The sequence below is a fragment of the Cygnus olor genome, chromosome 20, assembly GCF_009769625.2.
Source record: "Cygnus olor isolate bCygOlo1 chromosome 20, bCygOlo1.pri.v2, whole genome shotgun sequence".
Taxonomy (NCBI): Eukaryota; Metazoa; Chordata; class Aves; order Anseriformes; family Anatidae; genus Cygnus; species Cygnus olor.
In genome coordinates, this window is record NC_049188.1 from 5,920,515 (window position 1) to 5,940,009 (window position 19,495).

Sequence of the window (19,495 nt, forward strand, 5' to 3'; positions counted from 1 at the left end):
AACAGAATCATTAAAGGTTAGTTACAGTATTGTGAGTAAGAATATATTTACCTAAGACTTTTTGCTGCTGCTCTGTAATCAAGCACTTCCCTTCTTAACGACTGTCATGCCATAGTTGTTTTTATGGCAGGGTTTTATGTTATAGTAAAATCAAACATTCTGAAAAGGAAGGGGTAATGACAGATACGGTGTTTTGAGCAGTTGTACAGAACAAGAAATAGATACAAGCGGTCTTCCTGATGGAAAGTGGCCATCATTGATCTGTTAAGCATAATTCTGATGTAAAGAAAGATTGTTGCAAAGCAGCAATAAATGGGCTGTATTCTCTGAAGTATCTCTTTTGGGATTAAAAAAAAAAAAAAGTCTCGTAATAAAGGATTATTATATTAAGGATATTTTAATAAAGATCTCTTACATTGAGAACCTCTGTTTATAAGCATACCCTGAAACTAATTATGTAGTAACAGGGTCATATTTTGCTGAAAAAAAGGAAGGATTAAAGAGATACCAGTAGGACCGTTTTTCTTTCGTAGCCAAGGAGTAGACATTGTAATGCTGAAGGCATCTCGTACAACAATGCTTCTAGTCAAGGAATTAGTTCTGTGTTCTGTTGTTGAAGAGATCAGTGTCAATCTTGTCAGCAACCCAACCAAGAGCATTAAGGCTTCATGAGTTTTGCTTAGGAAGTTATTCATAAGCGATGATGTAGAGCCTCAGTGCAGAGCCTCTCTCACACCTTGGTTAGCTTTGTGTGCTGCAGACATAGATGCGTTACGTGCCTGTGTAGGCAGTATTTTGTCTCTTTTTGCCTTCCTGAAATGCAGTAATCTTTTTGTGGCCTTCAGGTAACAACATTTTTGTCTCTCTTTTCCATCCTCCCCTCAGTTCATCTTATCTTAACCTAACAATGAAATATTGAAAAAAGTTTGGTTGCTGTGTCATGTTTGAAGCCCAGGAGGCAGGTATGAGAAAATTGGGCCTTTATATTAAAAGTCAGATTTCTGGGGGGGGAAAAAAAGTCGTACTTCAGATGTTTTCAGGTTTGTAATGTCGAAATTAGGCAGAACTCATTGCTAAAACCTACAGACCTCTATTCTTGTATCTGTATTCGGTATCAGCCCATTACTGATAGGTAACCTTTCTCAAAAGCAACTTGTATAAATTGTAATTTTAATACATTTGGGGACTAGTCTGAATGTGTATAGCCATAAAATATTGGGGATACAGTTACTTCTGTTACATTCTAATACCCCTCTAATTTCCAGTGCAAGTTTCTCCAAAACTAGTATTACAGTAGACTAGGCTGACTGGATTGTTAACACTGTGTTAAATTAAGCAGCCCCAAAATTGCAGTACCTAAGTCTTTCATCAAAGCACATCAAAGTCTTTTGAGCACAAAATAACTACTAGGAAACTGCAGGCCATTCTTGTTGGTGAAATACTGAGACTAGCAGCCATAGGAAGGAAATGATTTCGCTTTGGGGTTGCTGTGATCAATCATTTTGTTTTCTGGTGAGGACAGGGGAAAGAGATTGTAGCAGTGCAGCATCTTTGAAAACCCCTGTCTTCCCAGAGCGTCTTTGAGTGTAAAATAATACAGAGCTGTGGAGGCTTAACAGCATTTGTTTCTTTGATGTCAGTAGGGAGAAGATTACCCATACGCAGATTTCATACAGGCAAGTCTAGTCACTGCAGGATGAGAGACAACCTACGGAGAAGTGAATGCTAGATGTAAAATTGCCTTGATTCACTTTTCATTGTACTTGTCCCTGTCACTCAGAAGGTTTGAGTCCATCCTGAAGTTGAAATTAGAATAAATGATGTCGAGAATTTCTGACAGTTTCATACGACATAGCCAAATCGATTTTATTTTTTAAAAAACAGTTTTAAGCAAAACACCACACCAGCCATATGTCTCTCTCTCCCTTGCTCAAATAGTTTTGATGCCTCAAACTTCTAATCAGTGCTGCCTATACATGGAATGGAGTCAAATTTACCTGATATGCTTTTACTAGCTGATGGGAGAGGATAGTTATATTTACTACTGATTGTTAATTTTTGGCTTTCTGGCTTTTTGCTTGTTCAGTTTTTGCTGTCCCTCTATAAAATTCCATGTCTTTAGTAACATGCAAAGAGTAAATCAATTTTGAAAAAAATAATTAGAGAGAACATCTATGATCTTTTGATCTCAAGTTCTTCCACTTTTTTTTTTGCATAAATTGCTGTATTGTTCATATTTGTCTTTTCCGGACTGTGTGCCAGGATTTATTTTCAAACAACAATAGCAACAAAAAGAGCATGAAATTCTAATTCATATCCCACTGGGTAAAACACTGTACACATTACAGCTATCTTGACCTCCTGTTTTAATCTCTAACATATGTTGTTCTTGGCTCAGTGATTCACAAAGGAGGAAGAAAGACAGTGATTTTGACCTAACCGTGATACTGGTCCAGATTTACTTAATGCTGAACCGTGATGGGTTTGAAGATTAAGCATCTTCTAATGAACAAATTGCTCCACATTCTTCTCTCTCAGCGGAAAAGTGGATTTTAATTCTGTGCTTTTTAAAACCAGATTTCCATCTTGGAGAGCTTCATACCTTGTGATGTGTGCTCTGCATAACCAGCCTAACAGATTGTCTTTCATTATAGAATAGGAAATAATGTAATATACTCTTCTGGAAAATTGAAGGTGTTAGAGGAACTAAACATTTTATTTTCTCAACAATGTATTTTGCTTCCCACTTTGCATAGTTGGTTAATTATCTGTGAGGTACATTAATCCAGTCGTTTTTTTGCTTTCCAATCAGTCTTTCACTTTACTTCTTTTTTATGTTTTCTTTTTTATTAGCATTTTGTTGCTGAACTATTTTGAATTACTGCTAAAGGAGGAATTAGCAGTCATTTTCTCATAAAATAAGTACTCCTACACTGGAGTTAAATTATGGGCTTGATAGCTTTGGAAGTGATAGGAACCCTATTTCGTTTTTTATTATGGTTTACTGTTTTTTTTTTAATAGAATCCTTAGCTTATTATTCAAATAAACAATAGCTTTTTACCCACAGACGATTCTGTTCGGTGATGCTGAGGTTTGTTACCAATCAAATATTACTGATTCTTGAGAGTTTCTCAGTTCTTCCAGAACTTTTTTTTTTAGAGTTCTTCAGTGCAGCTTTATTTATTCTTCAACATTTGCAGTATATTGTCTTGCCTTAGGAGGCTAAATGAAATAAATGTTAGTCTGAAAGCTTAAAAGAAAGCACAGGAAGGATGATGAAGTCTCTTACGGTTTGCTTTTACTTTGGTAATCAGAAAATATAAGGTATGATTATAGTTAGGGACAGCATATTCCTAAAATGTTTGCCCTTGTTTCACAGACTTTAAAAAAAAAAATCTAGACAAGTATGCACATGTGTATGTCAGTGTAATAATTGTGTGCAAGCATGTGTACATGTCACCATGAATATAAATTTTCATCTTTTGTTTTATGAATAGCAAAACCACTGTTGATCTTTGAAATTATCTTGATAGGCTAGTGGCTATTTTTTGACATACCTACTTGATAAATAAAACCTTTAAAACCTTCTGCGAATAACTTCCTGCCATGAGAATTTATTAGCAGGTTTTAATGGGACTTACTCCTTAATATAATTCTGTTAGTGTTCTGATTTGGAAATTATGGTTGTTTTGTTCCTCTGAGAAATTCATACATAGTATTCAATTAAAAAAGGCTACTATTAAAATGTGCAGCTGGGAAAGGCTGCGTGGTAGTAAAATATTCCACATACACATTTGTTTAATGAATACAGCTCTAGTTCCCAGTAGCGGTTACATTACTGAGCAAGGCATCTGCCAGAGTTTAATTCAGCAGTTGGTGAGTGATTTCTCTTTTCATTCTGTTGTAGCAGGAGCCTAGTGATGGATGACTGTGTGTTTTGGTTTGCTGCGTTAGAAATCCGTGCAGAGATATAGCTGGAGAGGAAGGACGGAAGGTGCTTAAGCAAGTGAAGTATTGGCTATTAGACTTCTACATAAAGATAGGATCACTCTCAAAGCTGAGCAGTAGAGCAGCTTTTGACGACTTCTGAATAATTTGCATATATTGCACAGTTCTGAAAATCTGGCCAGTTAATTTTATTGATACTTTTTTTTATCAATAAAGAAACTTAATTCTAGGTGCTCAGGGTTTAAAGGTATTTACTAACTGCAAGGTGAATGTGCCTCCATTTATTTCATCTGTAGGAACACCAATTAGGCTACCAAATAAAATTTTGTTGTGTCCTTGCTCGATTCCTTCTTTGATCTTACAGATTTCATTGTTTAGAGCATTAGCTGGGGGAAAAATAAAAATTTCTTACAGCATGAATAGAGTGTAGTGAGAGTTAAATAACTAACTGTTACCGGTTTGGGTGAAATAGAAGTTATCATTGAGGCCTGAATTGCTCTTAGCCACATAGTTGCATTTCATAGAAAGTTCATATTGTATATATGTATCAAAGACTTTGATATGCTATAATATTTACTAAATACGACTGTAGTTATTTTGGGGTAATATAGACTTGAATGCTGAAAAAGTAATGACTTGGGATTTATTTATGTAAGAAGACACACAGATGACGTGGCCTGCTGTGTTTGTTGTGTTCAAGAAAATCCTTGGGCTCAGCCCTGTGAAAGAGACATGCTTGTCTTGCTGCACGTTAGGGTGCTTTTTATCTATAAACTGTGTTACTGTAACATTGCCCAGTTGTACAACCCCCGAATATTGAAAATAGCAGTTCAGCTGGAGCTTTGGTTGATGATACCCTACAGTTTGCAGGTGGCATCATCTGTGAGAATAATCAATTTCCATTTGGCTTGTGTGGCACTGCCAACATAAATATCTTATGTCATACACTTACTCAAAACATTTGCATTTTTGTTTGCCCTAGTATAAACTGTGCATTCCTGACTGCTTACAGTTTGAATCCATTGCTTGAGCAGTTTCAGCCAATTGCAAGTTAGAGGTTAGCAGAGGGTTTTGGTATAGATTTCTTCCTGTATTGGTAAATTCTTGCTGGAAAAGTCAGCACTTGAATACAGTTTTCTTTTTTCCCCTCTTCTGTTTTCTCTTATACATTTTTTCTCTTCTGAGCATCATAACCTCATTTCCTTGTACTATCTGTAGCAAAGGTATTATAGTTGCAAATCAGAAGGCTGTGCAAACATCTGTTGAATCTAGAATAAACTTCTGAGTCACCTTCTGTTTCCCTTGAAACTGTTCTAAAGGGAAACAGATACCATTTGTCTCTTTGTCTGCATGTTCTCTGTGCTTTGTTTTTTTAGCTTTTCCTTTCAGCATGCTGCTTTTCTGCTTCCTAATTGCTTGTGTTTTCATAAATTACTGCTCGTGCTGTTTCTCTGTGAGGAAGAAAAAGAAAATAAAGATTATCACTTATGCTTTTGATCCTTTGAACTTCTAAAATGTATCACAGCCATGTAGTGCTAAAATATCAGCTTGAATAATAAGCTGTCCGCCCTGCTAAAATACAGATTTTTGTTCATCAGTAACTCCCAGTGTAAGAGCTGGCAGCGAGGATGCACTGAGAGGTGTGAGCCCTTAATGAATTTGCTGCAGCAGTTTAAGAAACTACCGCTTCTCTCTGGCTGAGACTACAAATCTGTCAACGGAAGGGAATGTGGAGGCGCATTACCCGCTCTTCAGAACAGTGTCCAGCATCTTTCTTTAAAGGTGCTTTTCTCAACACTTTAACCTTAGACATCAGTTTCAGCACCAATGCTTCTGAAACACTGGAGACTACTTTTTTCATCAACTTTCTGCTCAACTGTGATTTCTTAAACTGCCAGAGCAGTCACCAGAGCTCATCAGTCAGTGTCCTGAGGCATATCTGCCGTTTGTGAGTCCTGCAGGCTCTCGTGTTCCACCAGTACAAATGACATAGATATGATTGTTCATATTAGAAATTACTCGTTCAGTGCTCAAGAGCATGTAAGAAGCAGAAATTAGGCATCTAAATATATTCTGTCTTAAATGCAGAAGTTGAGTTGGTGCTAATCTAAAAATCACTATATTATCTAAGTTCTGGTAAGTCCTTGTGTTTGACTTGGGTCACCTGAAGCAAGTATGTAAAGTAACAAGCGTGTGGCAAAGAAAGGGAATGGAGCTATCTAGGGAGAGAGAAAATTTAAATGGGGAAGAGGGGCAGACTTCAAGTGATCTAATAAATCAAATCTGAGTCAGGCAAGGTGCCAGTTTTCTGAAGATCTGAAAGCAGTAACAAATGCAGGAGACACTGGCCGCTAAGACATAAATCATTCAGCCTTAAGTAATTTTGCCTGTCCAAAGGATGTGGGCTTTTTCTTTATATCTGTACAGATCCTGCTGCTGTGGGGCTGTCAGCTTTAAAGTTGAATGTAACAGTCATTAACAACACTATAATCCAGTACAAAAAACAGGTTCACGGTCCTCTACAAAACTTAGCAGCATAGGTCATCTCTGGAGTAATGCCTTTGTCTGCAGTATTGGCAACAAAGAGCGTATTTTTGCACTGTAGCATACCTCGTTGTATAACGTTGCTGCTCCAAGGTAAGCTGGTTAACCTGCTGAGATGATCACCACTCAACCGTAGCCTAAAAGGCAATTATCTGACACCACTTCAATAGCTGCAGCAGTTGCTTATGCAGAAAGGTGATGTTAGGAGTGGTTTTAGTATATTCTAACTCGTTTTATGTACTCTAACAGCTGATAGTAACGAGAGCCCAGGCTGTTTTTCAGGCCAGGGTCCCACAGTAATTCCTGAAATGACCATACTTTGAAAGGCACCCTACACAGAATTTCATCCTTTGAGGATGAGTCCCCAGAAATAGTCATTGGCAAATGGATATTCATCTGCCTTTTGCTGCGTGAGTGGATTCTAGCGTGCTTGCTTTCCTCTCTTCAAGGACCTGTGAATAATGACTGCTGAAAGATGACCCGATTGTGCAAAGAGGACTCATAGGACATCAGGGGGAGGAGGTGGGGAGTAGTTAATTGAATATACCACTCTGGTTTTTAGAAGGCACGAAGTGTCTGAATAGCTGGCAATTTACAGCTAGAAATGATTAAACCTGCAGTGACTTGGAACTGTAATTAATATAAATCACCGCTCTTCAAAGGACATGTTAAAGGACTTTGCATAAAAAAGAAAATCGCAAACTCCACAATCCTAATTGGTTTCATTTGCGTTTGAAGAGTTCATTTGGCTTGCGTTTCCAGTCCTCTGACAAGCTTTTCCTTTTAACAGCTGCCTATAAATTAGGGCAGTTGTTTTTCCTGGTAGCAGTGATATGAGAGTTCCCACAGCTCCACAGTGAGAGTAGGTCCCTAATTAATCTTATGGAATTTTATTGTTGATGCGTGACAGTGTGTTTTGTGTTTCTCAGAGCTTTTATATGCTTTTATACTTGGGGATCTCGCAATTTAAATAAATTCCAATAAGTATGGCTGCTCCAGGATTAGGTGGCTTCTATTCTGCCCTAATTACTTACCTTCTAGGTGCTGGATGAGATACCAAGCTTCAGGTAACCCGTCTCGGATTATCTCATTTCAGTTCTTTTGAGAAAGCACAGGAGTTTAGGAAGATAGGTCTGGAAGTGAGCTCTGCACATGAGCCACATGAAAGGCCTGGCTCAAAATATTGATGTCTGCAGTGGGAAAGGTTTTAGGAGAAACCAGGAAGGAAAGACTGGGTCGAGTGTGTTGTTTGCCTTGTTTTAAAGCAAGCAGGGTCTCATTATGGAGTGCCAGTTGTCGTGGTTAACAATGGAGCTCTTCATTCTTTCTTTTACATATTGAAAGACTTCCACTTTGACTGAGCTCATTACAGAAACATTTTGCAATGTCTTCAATCCCTTGAAAACAAGATTTCCTGCTTAGTTTAGTCCTTCTTTTTGGAGGTGAGGGCAGAAGTGTGGATTTAATGATCACAATAGATTGTTTTTTTTTTACCTGCAGATGGTAGAAGAAAGTGAGGAAAGACTAACAGAAGAGCAGATCGAGTCACTTCTCCAGACAGTCACCAGTATCCTTCCAGGGGATCCGGACGAACAACAGAGAGACTCAGCAATGGCAACTGAAGACAAAGGTGACCAAAAGTAGGAGGTGTCTAGACCAAAGCTGGCAATAATTTCAGCAAAAGAGAATTGGTTAATATTTTTGTTTTTCACTTGATACCGGTTTAATCTTGTATTGGACATCACTGTAAAATATATTACAATTCTTGTTATTCAGAGGTGATGAGGGAACCGATTGTTTACAAGAAAGCCTGGAAAAGGACACTATTGTTTCGGCATTTTGTCATATACAGGGGTGATAGTAACTGGATTTGTAGTGTAGCTGTCAGAAGTGATGGGACAGTCTGAAGCTTTTGTATTTTTTCCATTACCCATGTAACAGCTGTACATCTGAGCAGGCTAATATACAGCTGGCAATGTTTTAATTATCACAGCAGTACTATAATTATAATTGCTTTCATATGATTTTGAATTGCCCAACTGTTTTTCAGAATGGATTACAATACAAAGCCGACTTTTGGAGCTGTTTGTGAAAAGGGCTATTTTCAGGGATCGATACGTGGAGTAATAACTGCTTGATACTTGTTCAGCCAACTTCGAGTAGGCTAATATGTCATGGAAGTGAGAGGATCTGTTGATAGGGTAGCTGTTCTCAAGGACGTCTGACAGTCTATACTTGATGAAAGGTAGATCCAGATCATCAGCTAAATATTTATTGCCACTGAACACAGCTGAGTTGGACCAGCTCACAGCAGCTGAGGCTTTAGACTGTAATGTTAAGGCTCTTAGTAATACAAACAGAAGAACATTAAGAGTGAGGTGTATATTTTCCCTTTGAACATTTGTTCCAGTATTTATATATAGACAAGTTACAGTCTTGTGAATGTGCTGTTGACCATGGAATAAATGAATGAGTCAACACTTCAGTCCTAATCTGGTGCAGAAGAATGAAAATCAGTCATGGCCGAAGGAGAAATTTCTGTGTACTGAGCCTTGTCTGATTAAAGATTTCAGGTTTAAGTATTTAGTGCTGAAAGCATTGATGATTATAATAAATCTTTTGTATATATACACAATGTCATGAGTTACACATGGCACTGGTTTTATACTGTAACTGCAGACCATTCTTCTATAATTGTTGTAATGTACTGGAAATAGAAATAAAGATTGAAGTATGTCCTGGGATTTTTTTTGGCTTAAAGACGAGTTACAAGAGCTTGAATTGAAATATCTGACTTTTTTCCCCCACTTGTGTCATGGTTTTATTTTGTGATCCTAAACAAGGAATTTACCCTTTTTAAGCCTTGGTTGTGCCATATATGAAAGGGAATGATAATTTCTGGTTTGGGGGGGGGGTTATGATATGCATTTCCTTGGTATTTTAAGCTGCTTTGAGCTTTGGAGAGGAAAGGAAGGTATTGGAAAATATATTTGTTACTTCCTGAACATAATTTATCTCACATTAAGGGCTTTTCAAGGCTGAAGGCTAATGGTATGTTTTGAATGGGTATGTTAAGTGTAGTATTAGGGGGAAAAGACTTCAGTGTTTTTTGTGATACATCAATATATATGTATTTTCTCTCTAGATGTGCAATAAAATAAGAGATTAATAGATCATATCACAGAATGATGTGATATTAATTATAAAATTAGCATTTTGCTCTTAGCAGTCATTAATGCTGTTTGACATTCTGCGGCCTTGGGTTGCAAGTGTTTACATTTTTATCTGTACTCTTTTTCTAAAATTAAGTTGTTGAAGAATGTTCTAAACTTATGAAAAGCAGATGGGACCAGATCGCAAGTATCTTTAGCCAGCACTGACATTTTAACAGATCTCTGAACTTGGATGTTCCATCTTGGGAATTGCTGATTTATTTTTTTTATCATAAAGGCTTTTTGCCAGCATCCATGTCATCTTCTGTTGTGTGTGGTTTGTACAAGACACAAGAACCTATCCGCTTGCTATCTGATTAACCTTTTTATCGAAATAAATTCCAGGTGGGGATACAAACATTAAATTTGTGCATGGTTCAGTCTCAGTTAAAATACAGAAATATTAATTTTCCTGAAAATGCAATACTTGGTAACATTTAAAGATATCTGGGATTTCAACATCTGCGTTGCATTAAGAAATCTTTTTAAAAATCTATGGTCTGTGATCTCTGACTGCCTAAGTACAGGTGAGGAACTACTCTGGCTCTGGGAACGCTTTTCACATTGGGCTGTTTACTTTCAGATGCGGTCTTCGGAATCCCAAGACTCAGAAATGGTTTATGGAAAGCAAATGTCATCTTGTTTATGTGATTCCGTTTTTCCACTGTCCTATATATTACATAAAAGATCTGCCTGGCTTCCAAGGCTGCTTTTTGCTTTCTGAACTAATCAGTTACCTAGCACAGTGCGCTCTGCTAGTTCTTTTGGAGACAAGGCGGTGCAGAAATTGTTGCGCCACGACATGTCAAGCATACAAGGAAACACAAGTGCAAATTGGGCACTTAAAAGCTCGGGTTGTAATTGTGACAAGAAAAGTATAGAGTACCCTGCACTTTCTGAATATTTAAGAAGTGAATATGATTTTTTTTTAGCCTTTTCATTTCTTGCGCGTTCCTCATTTTTATTCCGTATTGTGCATTTGAGTCTTGGCAGATTGACGGTTCTGGTTATGGCAGCGCTTGTGCTTTGTGTGCTTCGCGGGAAAAAGCTGTCAGAATTCATCTTCTGTTTTGGTACTTCAAAATATATGGGGTTTCAAGCTGTTCGGGATGTGTCTTGGTTTCTCTTTTTGTAAATCCAAGCCTGAGAAGGCCAGCCACCTTGATGGTGGTGTGACAGTCATCACTGGAGACATTTTATTAGCAAGAAGCTTTGTTTTATAGGAGAAGGAGCTGCCCCTCCTACATGGCTGTGCTCTGCTGCTGGGAAAGGATGATACAGTGGAAGCAGAGACTTCTATAGGGAGTTTTGCTGAAGATACAGGAAATCCCTACAATGAGTTGAGCAGCGTTGGTGGCGATCACACCGTGAAGAGGTGGCAGGGCTGTGTACAAGGCCGTTGGCCCCCAGAGGAATGCAGAATTTGCCTGACAAGCTCTCCTTTTCTTGCGGGGGCAAAATGTGTTTTGTTTGCTTTTTTTCTGTGGTGCATTTACTAAGCAAAGGTTTATAGTCTCCATTAGAGAAAGCAAACCAAGAACTCCGAAAGTTTAGCTGTGGCCAGGTTTTATTCTGAAGCACGTCTTCAAACAACAGTGATGAAGTACCGAAAAATGCTATTGAAGCCATTAAAATGGTATCCAAGCATTGGTGTAAAGGTTAAATAACATCTGTGGAGTGCCTTGAACTTAAAAAGTGTTTATACAAAAAGGTTCTGTCATTAGCACTTAAGTACTTAATTTTTACTTATTAAAATCTTTGTCGTAGTCAAGCTATTGCTTTTGAGGTCAGCCAAACCGGGCTGATTTCCACGGGCTGAGAGTCCTGCCCTGAAACTTTGAACCAGCCACACCATGATACTGCGTTGGGAGCGTTTGCAGCTGCTGTAAGCCAGCAGAGCCTTGACATTTTAAAAATAATCAAAGTGGACATGGTTTTGGGACTGTCATGCCTTAGAAGAAATAAAAGTAGAGGAGTTTAACTAGAGCACAGCTGACTTTGGACAGACTGAAGTGAGCGTCTGCCCTGGAGCAAATTCCTGCTCATCTTGGAGGCTGTGCAGGGAGCAGGATGAGCTGCAGGCTGCCCAATTTGTTCATCCCCTGCCTGATTTGTATGTCCCATGTGAAATACATGTTTGTCACGACCAAGAGCTGAATGGGGAAGGCCCAGCAGAGCCTGCTGTGAGCAGGGGGATTGGACTGGGTGATCTCCTTGTTTCTGTGATTCCGCCTCCCCTGCCTCCTGCTGCATGCTCGGGCATTTGCTCCCTCAGTGCAGGGGCAAAGGCTGCTCTCATTAGGGGTTAAGATGCAGCCAGACTGGTGGCTTCTCCTGTGCCCCTCTTTCTGTCTGTGCCATGCCCTGTGCAGTGTGGCAGGTGGGTGCTTGGGGCTCTGACCCTATGCGAGTATTTTATTCTGGGATGTTGACCCAAAAAATAGAAAGGGAAAGCCTCACGGGGATCTCAGCAGGACTTTGTGTTGTGCCCGCTGTTTTATCTGTTGCTTGAGCCTGGAATTGCAGTTTGTGAGGTTGCTCTGCGTATTAGCAGTGTGTCCTGCACGATGCAGCCACGGCAGGGAGCTGAGCCTGTTCCAGCAGAGGCTCCTCTGATACAGAGGGCGTGCTGCAGGCTGCGGGTGTAAGGTGCTCTTTGTGTGGTGCTCATAGCGTTTTCTCTTCGTGCTTAATGCTACTCCTTGGGCCAGATTCATCCGTGGTGCCACTATTCTGCCTTAAATTTGGCCCAGAATAGAAACAGTTCACACTGGCCATGCTCTGCCCTTCTGAGTTAAGCCACGGATGAATTAGTCCAACCCAAATTGGTTGATTCTGGATTTTGGCTTTGGAACATTTTTTTCCGTATTGCATTTTCTATGAACTTTTTCATGCCTTTGCCTCCCTGGGGTAGCAGCTCTTTGTCGTGGCAGCGGTGCAAGCAGCACATCTTGCATTCCCCAAAATGCTTCGCTTTGCAGGCATGAAATCTGCCCCCCTGCGTTTGGACACACACTTGTAAAGCCTCAGCCAAGAGCTGCAGTTGTTTGAGTGGCTTCTGAAACCCTGCGGGCACGTCAGCCTGCCTCAGACCCACTTTTACAACCTTTTAGAATTTTCTAGGATTTCTTTTTTCTTCCCCAAGAGCCAAGTGGTAGATCTTAACAGCTGAAGCTAAAGGAGCGCTGGGAGGCTGTTCTGATCTGCAGCTTCTCTCCTCTGAAGCAGGGTGATGAATGGCACGCGAGGTTCATCTGAAGGACTAGCAGATCCTCAGGGGGTAGTGCCGTCACAGCGTTTGAGCAGATGTGCTGGTAAGTGACTGCTCACCTCCATCCTTCAGCCCTAGCAGGGATTTGGCAGGGATGGAGGGAATCAGGGAATCGTGTGTGCACCTCGGCTTGGCTGAAATGGGGCTCTTGGGGCCCCATGCTTTGCTTTCATTTTTTCTTTTTTTTTTTCTTTTCACGCTTTGCTTTCCATGCACTGAGCATAACCAGCCTTTTCCAAGCATTCTGCAGAGCTCAGTACCAGCTCACAGGGCAAGGGAGATACCAGATTGTTTCAAAAGGAGCACGGAGAAGACCTTCCGTGCCTGAAAACTTGTCTGTTTTTTTTTTTCAGTTGTATCAGTTGGTCTAAATAACAGTCTCTCTCCTCCTCAGCTCTGCCTCACTGCTAAGAACATTTCTGGTTATGTAATGTTCATGGTAAATGAAAAGGATTCATGGAAATGTCTCTGACTCCTGTCCAGCACAGACAGGAGATGCTCACAAGTTCACCACCTGTCGGGCAGCAGCAGCCGCCTCTTTGTGCTCTGACCCACAGACCCAAAAGCCCTACATTTACATCTGAGCAGCAAACTGTCACTGGCAGGACGACGTGGTGATGGGGCAGGGGATACAACTCAGCCCCTGCTGTTCCCGGAGGTCAGTCCTTCGTCCTCGGGGCTAGAGATTTATTTCCTCGGCCGCATTGGGGTGGAAGATGCGGAGCAGGGTGGCAGGATGGGCAGCGTCTGTCCTGGCGATGGGAGATGCACCTGGGACGGGCTCATGGAGCAGCGCTCAGGCAGCGAGGTGGTGTGGGAGGGGACCACACCACAAGGTCAGCGTTTGCCACCTTGGGGGCTTTCCTTTAGGTCTCGGCATCACCCAAACAGCAAAAGGGGAGGGGAGTTAGAGAGCGGTCAATCAGCAAGCACCAGCGCTGCTGTGGGCCTGCAACACCAGGTAAGTCGTTTCTCTTTTCTCTGCCTTAATTTCTTCTTTGGCCAAAAGGAATTACTTTTTTTTTTTTAATTTTTTACTGGAGAGCCCTGGGGACTGGCAGGTGAGGCATCAGTTGGGCACAGGCAGGGCTGTCACCAGGGCTCGCAGCCAGGCTGGCACCAGCCACCAACACAGCGGTGCCCAAGGTCCTGTGGGGTTTTTGTGCATCCTGGCAGGTAAGGGAGCCTTTTGTACCAAGCACACGGGCTCCCTGCTCAAAGCAGAGGCTGTCCCCTTCCCTCCATCATCCCAGCGTGACCGTGTACTTGCAGATCTGCCGATCTTACAGAGTCGAGTTACAAATTTCGCAGGGAGAGGAGTGCCAGACTTCACGGCCTCGTGTCCCTGGGAATTACCCTACCATAAAGGCATGTCCTGCACAGGCTGCAAATCCCTCGTAACAGCGATAACGGGGAGTTGAACTGTGTGATGAAATGATTTTCTAATGAGAACATCTGTGCTCTTGATTCGGGCACGAGATCAAGTCTGAGGACGGGGCTGAGCCGTGAAGCCAAGCGCCAACGTGGCAGGGCTGGTGGCCGCCATCCTCAGCAGGGGACGGTCGCGCTTTGTCCTGACATAAATCCAGCAGCTCCTGTGGAATCAAAGGGTCGTGGTTACGCAGGAAAGCTGAGTTACGCGGGTTCCTCTCATGTTTAAAAGGCAATCGTGGGACAGATCCTGAGCTGGCATACATGGGCGTTGCTCTCCCGACCTTGGCACAGATGCTGGAGCATCCAGCGCGAATTGGCCCAAACACAGGGAGGGCAGGAGTCAGTTTGGGTCCCGAGCAGGTGACACTGGGGACATTTGGGAAGGGGCACTTGGGGAGCAGGGGCAGGGATCAGCCAGAGCTAAGGCAGGCCTGGTTGCCTGGTCTTTTTTTCAGGACTCCAGGGAGAGGAAGGGGAACGGGAACCCCGGCTGTCGGCGTGCAGATCCACCCGGCCCTCGCTCCCACTCGTCCTTCCTGGTCCTCGTGTGTTGGACCTGCCCCGAGCAGCATGGATGGAGGACCCGAAATGCTGGGAGACGAATGAACGGTGAGTCCCAAAATCGGCATCCTGCCCTCAGCCTCCCCGGTGAGAGCAATGCCCCGGTCTGCTCGCTGTGCTCCTGCCCCGAGGCCCCTTGTTCTGCCCCAGCAGCTTGGTGTCACAGGGCTCCCGGTGCCACTCTGTGAGGTCGAGAACCAGCATCCCTGATCCCAGGTGGGATGCTGTGACAGGGAAGGGGATTTGGGGTCAAGGCAGGCAGGGAACCGGTTGTCTTTGGGATGTTAAAGCTCTTTAAAATATTTCAGCAGCAGCTTGGATGCATCCAATCCCCCACGCACACACTCACAGAGGGGCCCGGGGAATTCTCTGAAGAGGCCATCAGCACCCTTTAAAACACAAGCAATGTTTTGTGACCTTCCCAGCGAGAGGAACATTGTGTCAGCCCCCACTCGAAGCGGCTGAAATTGAGGTGTAGCCTGGGACACGTCCAGCGTCCTAGAGGGAGGCGATGGCAGCGGTGTTTAGGTTGGAACCGCTGCCGACGCTGATGAAGAAAATATTTTCTGTTCCCACAGAAAGCAATCCTGCTGCAAAGTTTTTATTGAGCGCAGAGAAATGCTTACGCTGAAAAATTGGAGCTTTGGCCAAAGTGCAACTTAAATGCACAGAGCGCTTAGGAAACATTTGTTAAACCCCAAGAACCTTTGCATGCCACGAACAAGAGTCTCCCAGTACATGTTGCTTAAATTAATTTCCTAATGCATTAATGATCTTTATTTTATTAACTTGTGTTTATAAAAACATCCATCAAAGGTAGCTGAGATGCTGCTAACGTTGAAAAATAATTAAAATAAAGCTGGCCTGAGAACCAGCCAAACAGGGTGAGAGAGCATCTGAAAAGAGAAGGGAAAGCCAAAAATTCCTGGGGAAGGACTTGATGCAAACAGCAAAGCCGGGCAGGGAGGGCTTGGGGGACACACAAGCAGGGGAAGAGCAAGCATCCTCCAGGCTGCGATGGCAGTGTTGGCTGCAAAGCAATTTAATTCTCGCCCAGCCCCTCCTGCATCGCTGGCTGCAGCAATGAGGTGGCCGTACCCCTTTTCTGCTCCCCGCTCCTGGCTTTGCTCGGAGCTGCTCGGAGCCCAGGATGCCGCGGATGGTTCTTTGTTTCCAGCCCCAATCCTAGCAGCTTCCATGTGCTTGCCGTGCTGATGTGGAGTAAAACCCGTGGTTGTGTGTCCTCGCATGGACAGCTTCACCGCCCAGCCCGCTGCATGTGATTAGTCCAGTCCCCCTCCTGCTCCGGACCCTGCAGAGCTGCTAAAGAAAAGCTGGCAGCGATCACCCCAGCCCTTTTCCTCTGTGGGGCCAGGCAGAATTTCATTGTTCGTTTAAAAAAAACAACAACAAAAAAAACAACCCCAAACCAGCTACTGGCTGGAGGGCTCATGGAGCCTCCACCCCAAAGCCTCCCCGCTGTCCTTGGGGACGGGGTGGCATGCAGGTCCCCAGCCAGAGCTATGGCATTTCCCCCCCAGCTCTCTGGCATTTTCCTCTTTGGAGATGGGATTAAAATACAAATTGGGTGCTGCTCCTTAAGCTGCGGCTGGTTCACTGTTTCCTCGCTGGGTTTTGTCCCGTAGTGCTCCCATCCGAGTACAGGCAAAGCTTTGCTGTACTCAGCCGCAGGTTTTCGTGTTGAGGGGGTCAGGTTTGGGAAGCAGCAGCCCCCCTGTGTTGGGTTCAGCAGGGGTTGCCAGGCCGGGGCTCAAACCCATTCTGTTCCGGACCAGAGGATGTCAAGAAAACGGATCCGAGAATAGAAAGTCAGAGCTGTTAAAATAATCCAGCTGCGGCTCGAGCATCTCCCGCTCCGCTTCGCACTGGGGTTCCTGCTGTGCTGTTACCTGACGGGTACCCGGTGAGTGCTGCAGCATCGCGGGTGGCCAGAAAACTTTGGGGTTGAGGGGAAATTCACCGTGGTGCCTCTACGAGCCCTGCCCCAGACCCCCTCCCACTGCTTTGTCCCATGGGGACAGTGACCGCTGTCACTGCGTGGCTCATGGTGCCAGCCCCTCCTGGCCCCACCAGCTGCAGCAGGAAGCCTCAAGCTGCTGTGTGGCGTTTTAAGACACGGTTGTTGTTGTTTTTTCTTTCATTCCATTCAACAAAGGTTATTTTTTTCCCTTTTGTATTGTTCACTGATTTCCGTAGAAACCTCAGCGGCCACGCAGCGATTGAAGTGCTCTCGGCACGAAGCAGGCGGAGGTGAAGGAAGGAGGAGGAAGCGCAGAAACCCGAAGGGATTTCAACCGCTTCCTTCCATCAGGTCTGCTCCTTTTTCCCCCCCCACAAACTGCTGATGCTGCGGAGTGAATGGGCTTCCCCAGGGGAGCCTGGGGCAGAAGAGGGACCGGAGGCTGGGGCTCGAGGCTCCTGCTTCAGGCCAACTCAAACACCCGGCTCTTGCCTGTCCCATGTCCTGGCTCTGCGTGGGGCTCGGCGGAAAGCGGCCGGGCCCCTGCCCACGCACTGCGAACCCGTGGAGGTTTCAGCTGGTGGGGAAGGTGGGTTGGATCTGCAGATCTAGCACTGGAAACGGCCCCAAGATGCTCCCAAAGGCTGGCAGAGGGGTCCCTGCCCCGCTCCTGGGGTGGCCAAAGGCTGTGTGAAAGCAGCAGCATAGCTTGCAGGTTGCCCTTGGTCTCCCTGTGCCTCGGTTTCCCCTCCTGCTCCAGGGAACTGGTGAAGAAGAGCTCTGGGGAGGTGAAGGAGCGAGATCGCTGCTCTGGAAAGGCAGGGACAGAGCTGGGAAGTGGGCGAAATCCCCGTCTGTCCCCTTCAGGCCTAGTGCCAAGCATTGGTCTGGTGAAGCACGATTTGGACAAATCTCCCTCTCACGCTGGTTGCACGGGATCGATGCCCCCCTTTTGGAAGAGCCAAAAGTGGCTCAAAAGGCAAATCCAGCCCCAAACCGCCCAGCTCACGTTGCTTCTTCCTGCTCGGGCTCTGCTTTTAGAGCTTTTCCCAGCCTCTGCCTGCAGTGCCGGGAGCTGGAGCCTTCCCTCAGAGCCCGGCTGGGCTGGATGCACCCCACCGGGGGCTGGGGCTCGAAAGAAAAGGAGAGATGTTGGAGTGGGGGGGCAATAGGACGGGGTGCTGGGGGCAGGAGGGGGTGGGGGCCCCGTACGCTGCCGTTTTTTTTGCTGGGGCCTCAGCAGAGCCCAATAGTTAATCATTAAAATATGCTTCCATGTAACTAATCTCTGCAGGACAATGAACTGAGAAATTATTTAACGCTGGTTAAATGGGTCAGAGCAGTCGCTATAATAAGTGTGCCTCGAGCCAGCAGGAGCTACCCGGCTCCTATAAAAGCGGGTGGAGAAGAGAAAGCTGGTGGGAGCGGAGCACCCAAGGACCAGCGCGAGGACTCTGCACGCCTTAAGCCCGGTCCCCTGTCCAAGCTGCCTGCAGTCGGGCTGCTGTTTTGCGCCCAGCCCTCGAGCAGGAATTCATTGAACGGTGGCAGTGTGGGGGACAGGGACTGCCCGGAGCTGCCGCTGATGGGAGCCCAAATCGCCCGTTTAAGTTGAAAAAGGTGAAATTCGGCAGCGCGGTGAGTTGGGGTCGGCGAGTCGGGTGCTGGGGTTTTGCTGCAGCGTCGCGAGGGGATGTAGAGGGGGAAATGAATGGAAATGGGGTTTTGTGGACTTTGCTCGGCCCGTGAGCAGGGTGGGGACGCCGTGCGCCTGCCCGCCATGTCTCCTGCCCTGCGGCTCTCCAGGAGGGGCTGAGCGCCGCTGTTCGAGGCTCCGCATTCGTCACTCGCTCCGGTGGTGATGTGTGCGGCTGCCCTTGCTGCTCGACCCCGGGGGGAAGCAAATCCCAGCACCTCCAGGCACGCTGCATGGAGGCAGCTTTCCATGGCCCTTCGCTGTGCTTGCAAACGAGAAAATCAGTACGAGGATTTTCCGAGGTAACCGTCACCGCGACGGATAGCTGCTCCCTGATCCAGAAAGCGCGGAGCACAGCCCCTTTCCTCCTCGGGTCTGTTGGCCACATTGATTTACGCTGCTTGTCTCGTGGTTTATGGCTCCAAGCTGATGTTGCAGTAAGCTGGCTGGAGTTTAGGTAAGAAATCAAATACAGACACTGGCAGGCTTCCTCCTGCGCTCATCGGAGTCGCTCGCAGTCACATTTTCGTAGTTGCTGGAGGAGAAGTCAGGGCTGCTCTGCTTGCGTCCAGCCACCCAGTGTCGGTGCTGTGCTGATAAAAGGTGCCTGTGGGAACATTTGGGCAATTTGGACTGTGAGGCAGCTCTGGCAGCAGAGGGGCTGCATCCCCAACACTGGTGGCTTTGGGGATCTCGTGCTGTACCCCCTGCACGAGCTTATTTCCCCATCTGCTTGTCTCCTGACCCCACGGAGGAGCAGGGAGAGCGGCTGGGTGGGTGCACGGCAGCACAGACCCGGGCAGAAAATCCTCCTGGAGGTGGGAAAGTGGGAACGAGAGCTGGGCTG

The 19,495-nt window shown here is 45.0% G+C and overlaps 2 protein-coding genes across 3 annotated transcripts in view; both read left to right on the top strand.

Moving 5' to 3' along the window:
• LOC121057684 (CGRP receptor component) overlaps positions 1-10,066 on the top strand; it is a 31,778-nt gene extending 21,712 nt beyond the window's left edge. Inside the window, exon 6 of the mRNA XM_040532186.1 lies at positions 7,994-10,066. Coding sequence (XP_040388120.1) covers positions 7,994-8,137 — 144 coding nt within the window. The 3' untranslated portion in view covers positions 8,138-10,066. The remainder of the gene's footprint in view (positions 1-7,993) is intronic.
• An 8,227-nt stretch (positions 10,067-18,293) lies between these two features.
• Positions 18,294-19,495, top strand: part of TPST1 (tyrosylprotein sulfotransferase 1) — a 35,033-nt gene continuing 33,831 nt past the window's right edge. The window contains exon 1 of one of the 2 annotated variants that reach the window (XM_040532184.1): positions 18,294-18,590. The gene's annotated coding sequence lies outside the window, so the exon portion shown is untranslated. The remainder of the gene's footprint in view (positions 18,591-19,495) is intronic. The other variant, XM_040532174.1, reaches the window with a different exon arrangement.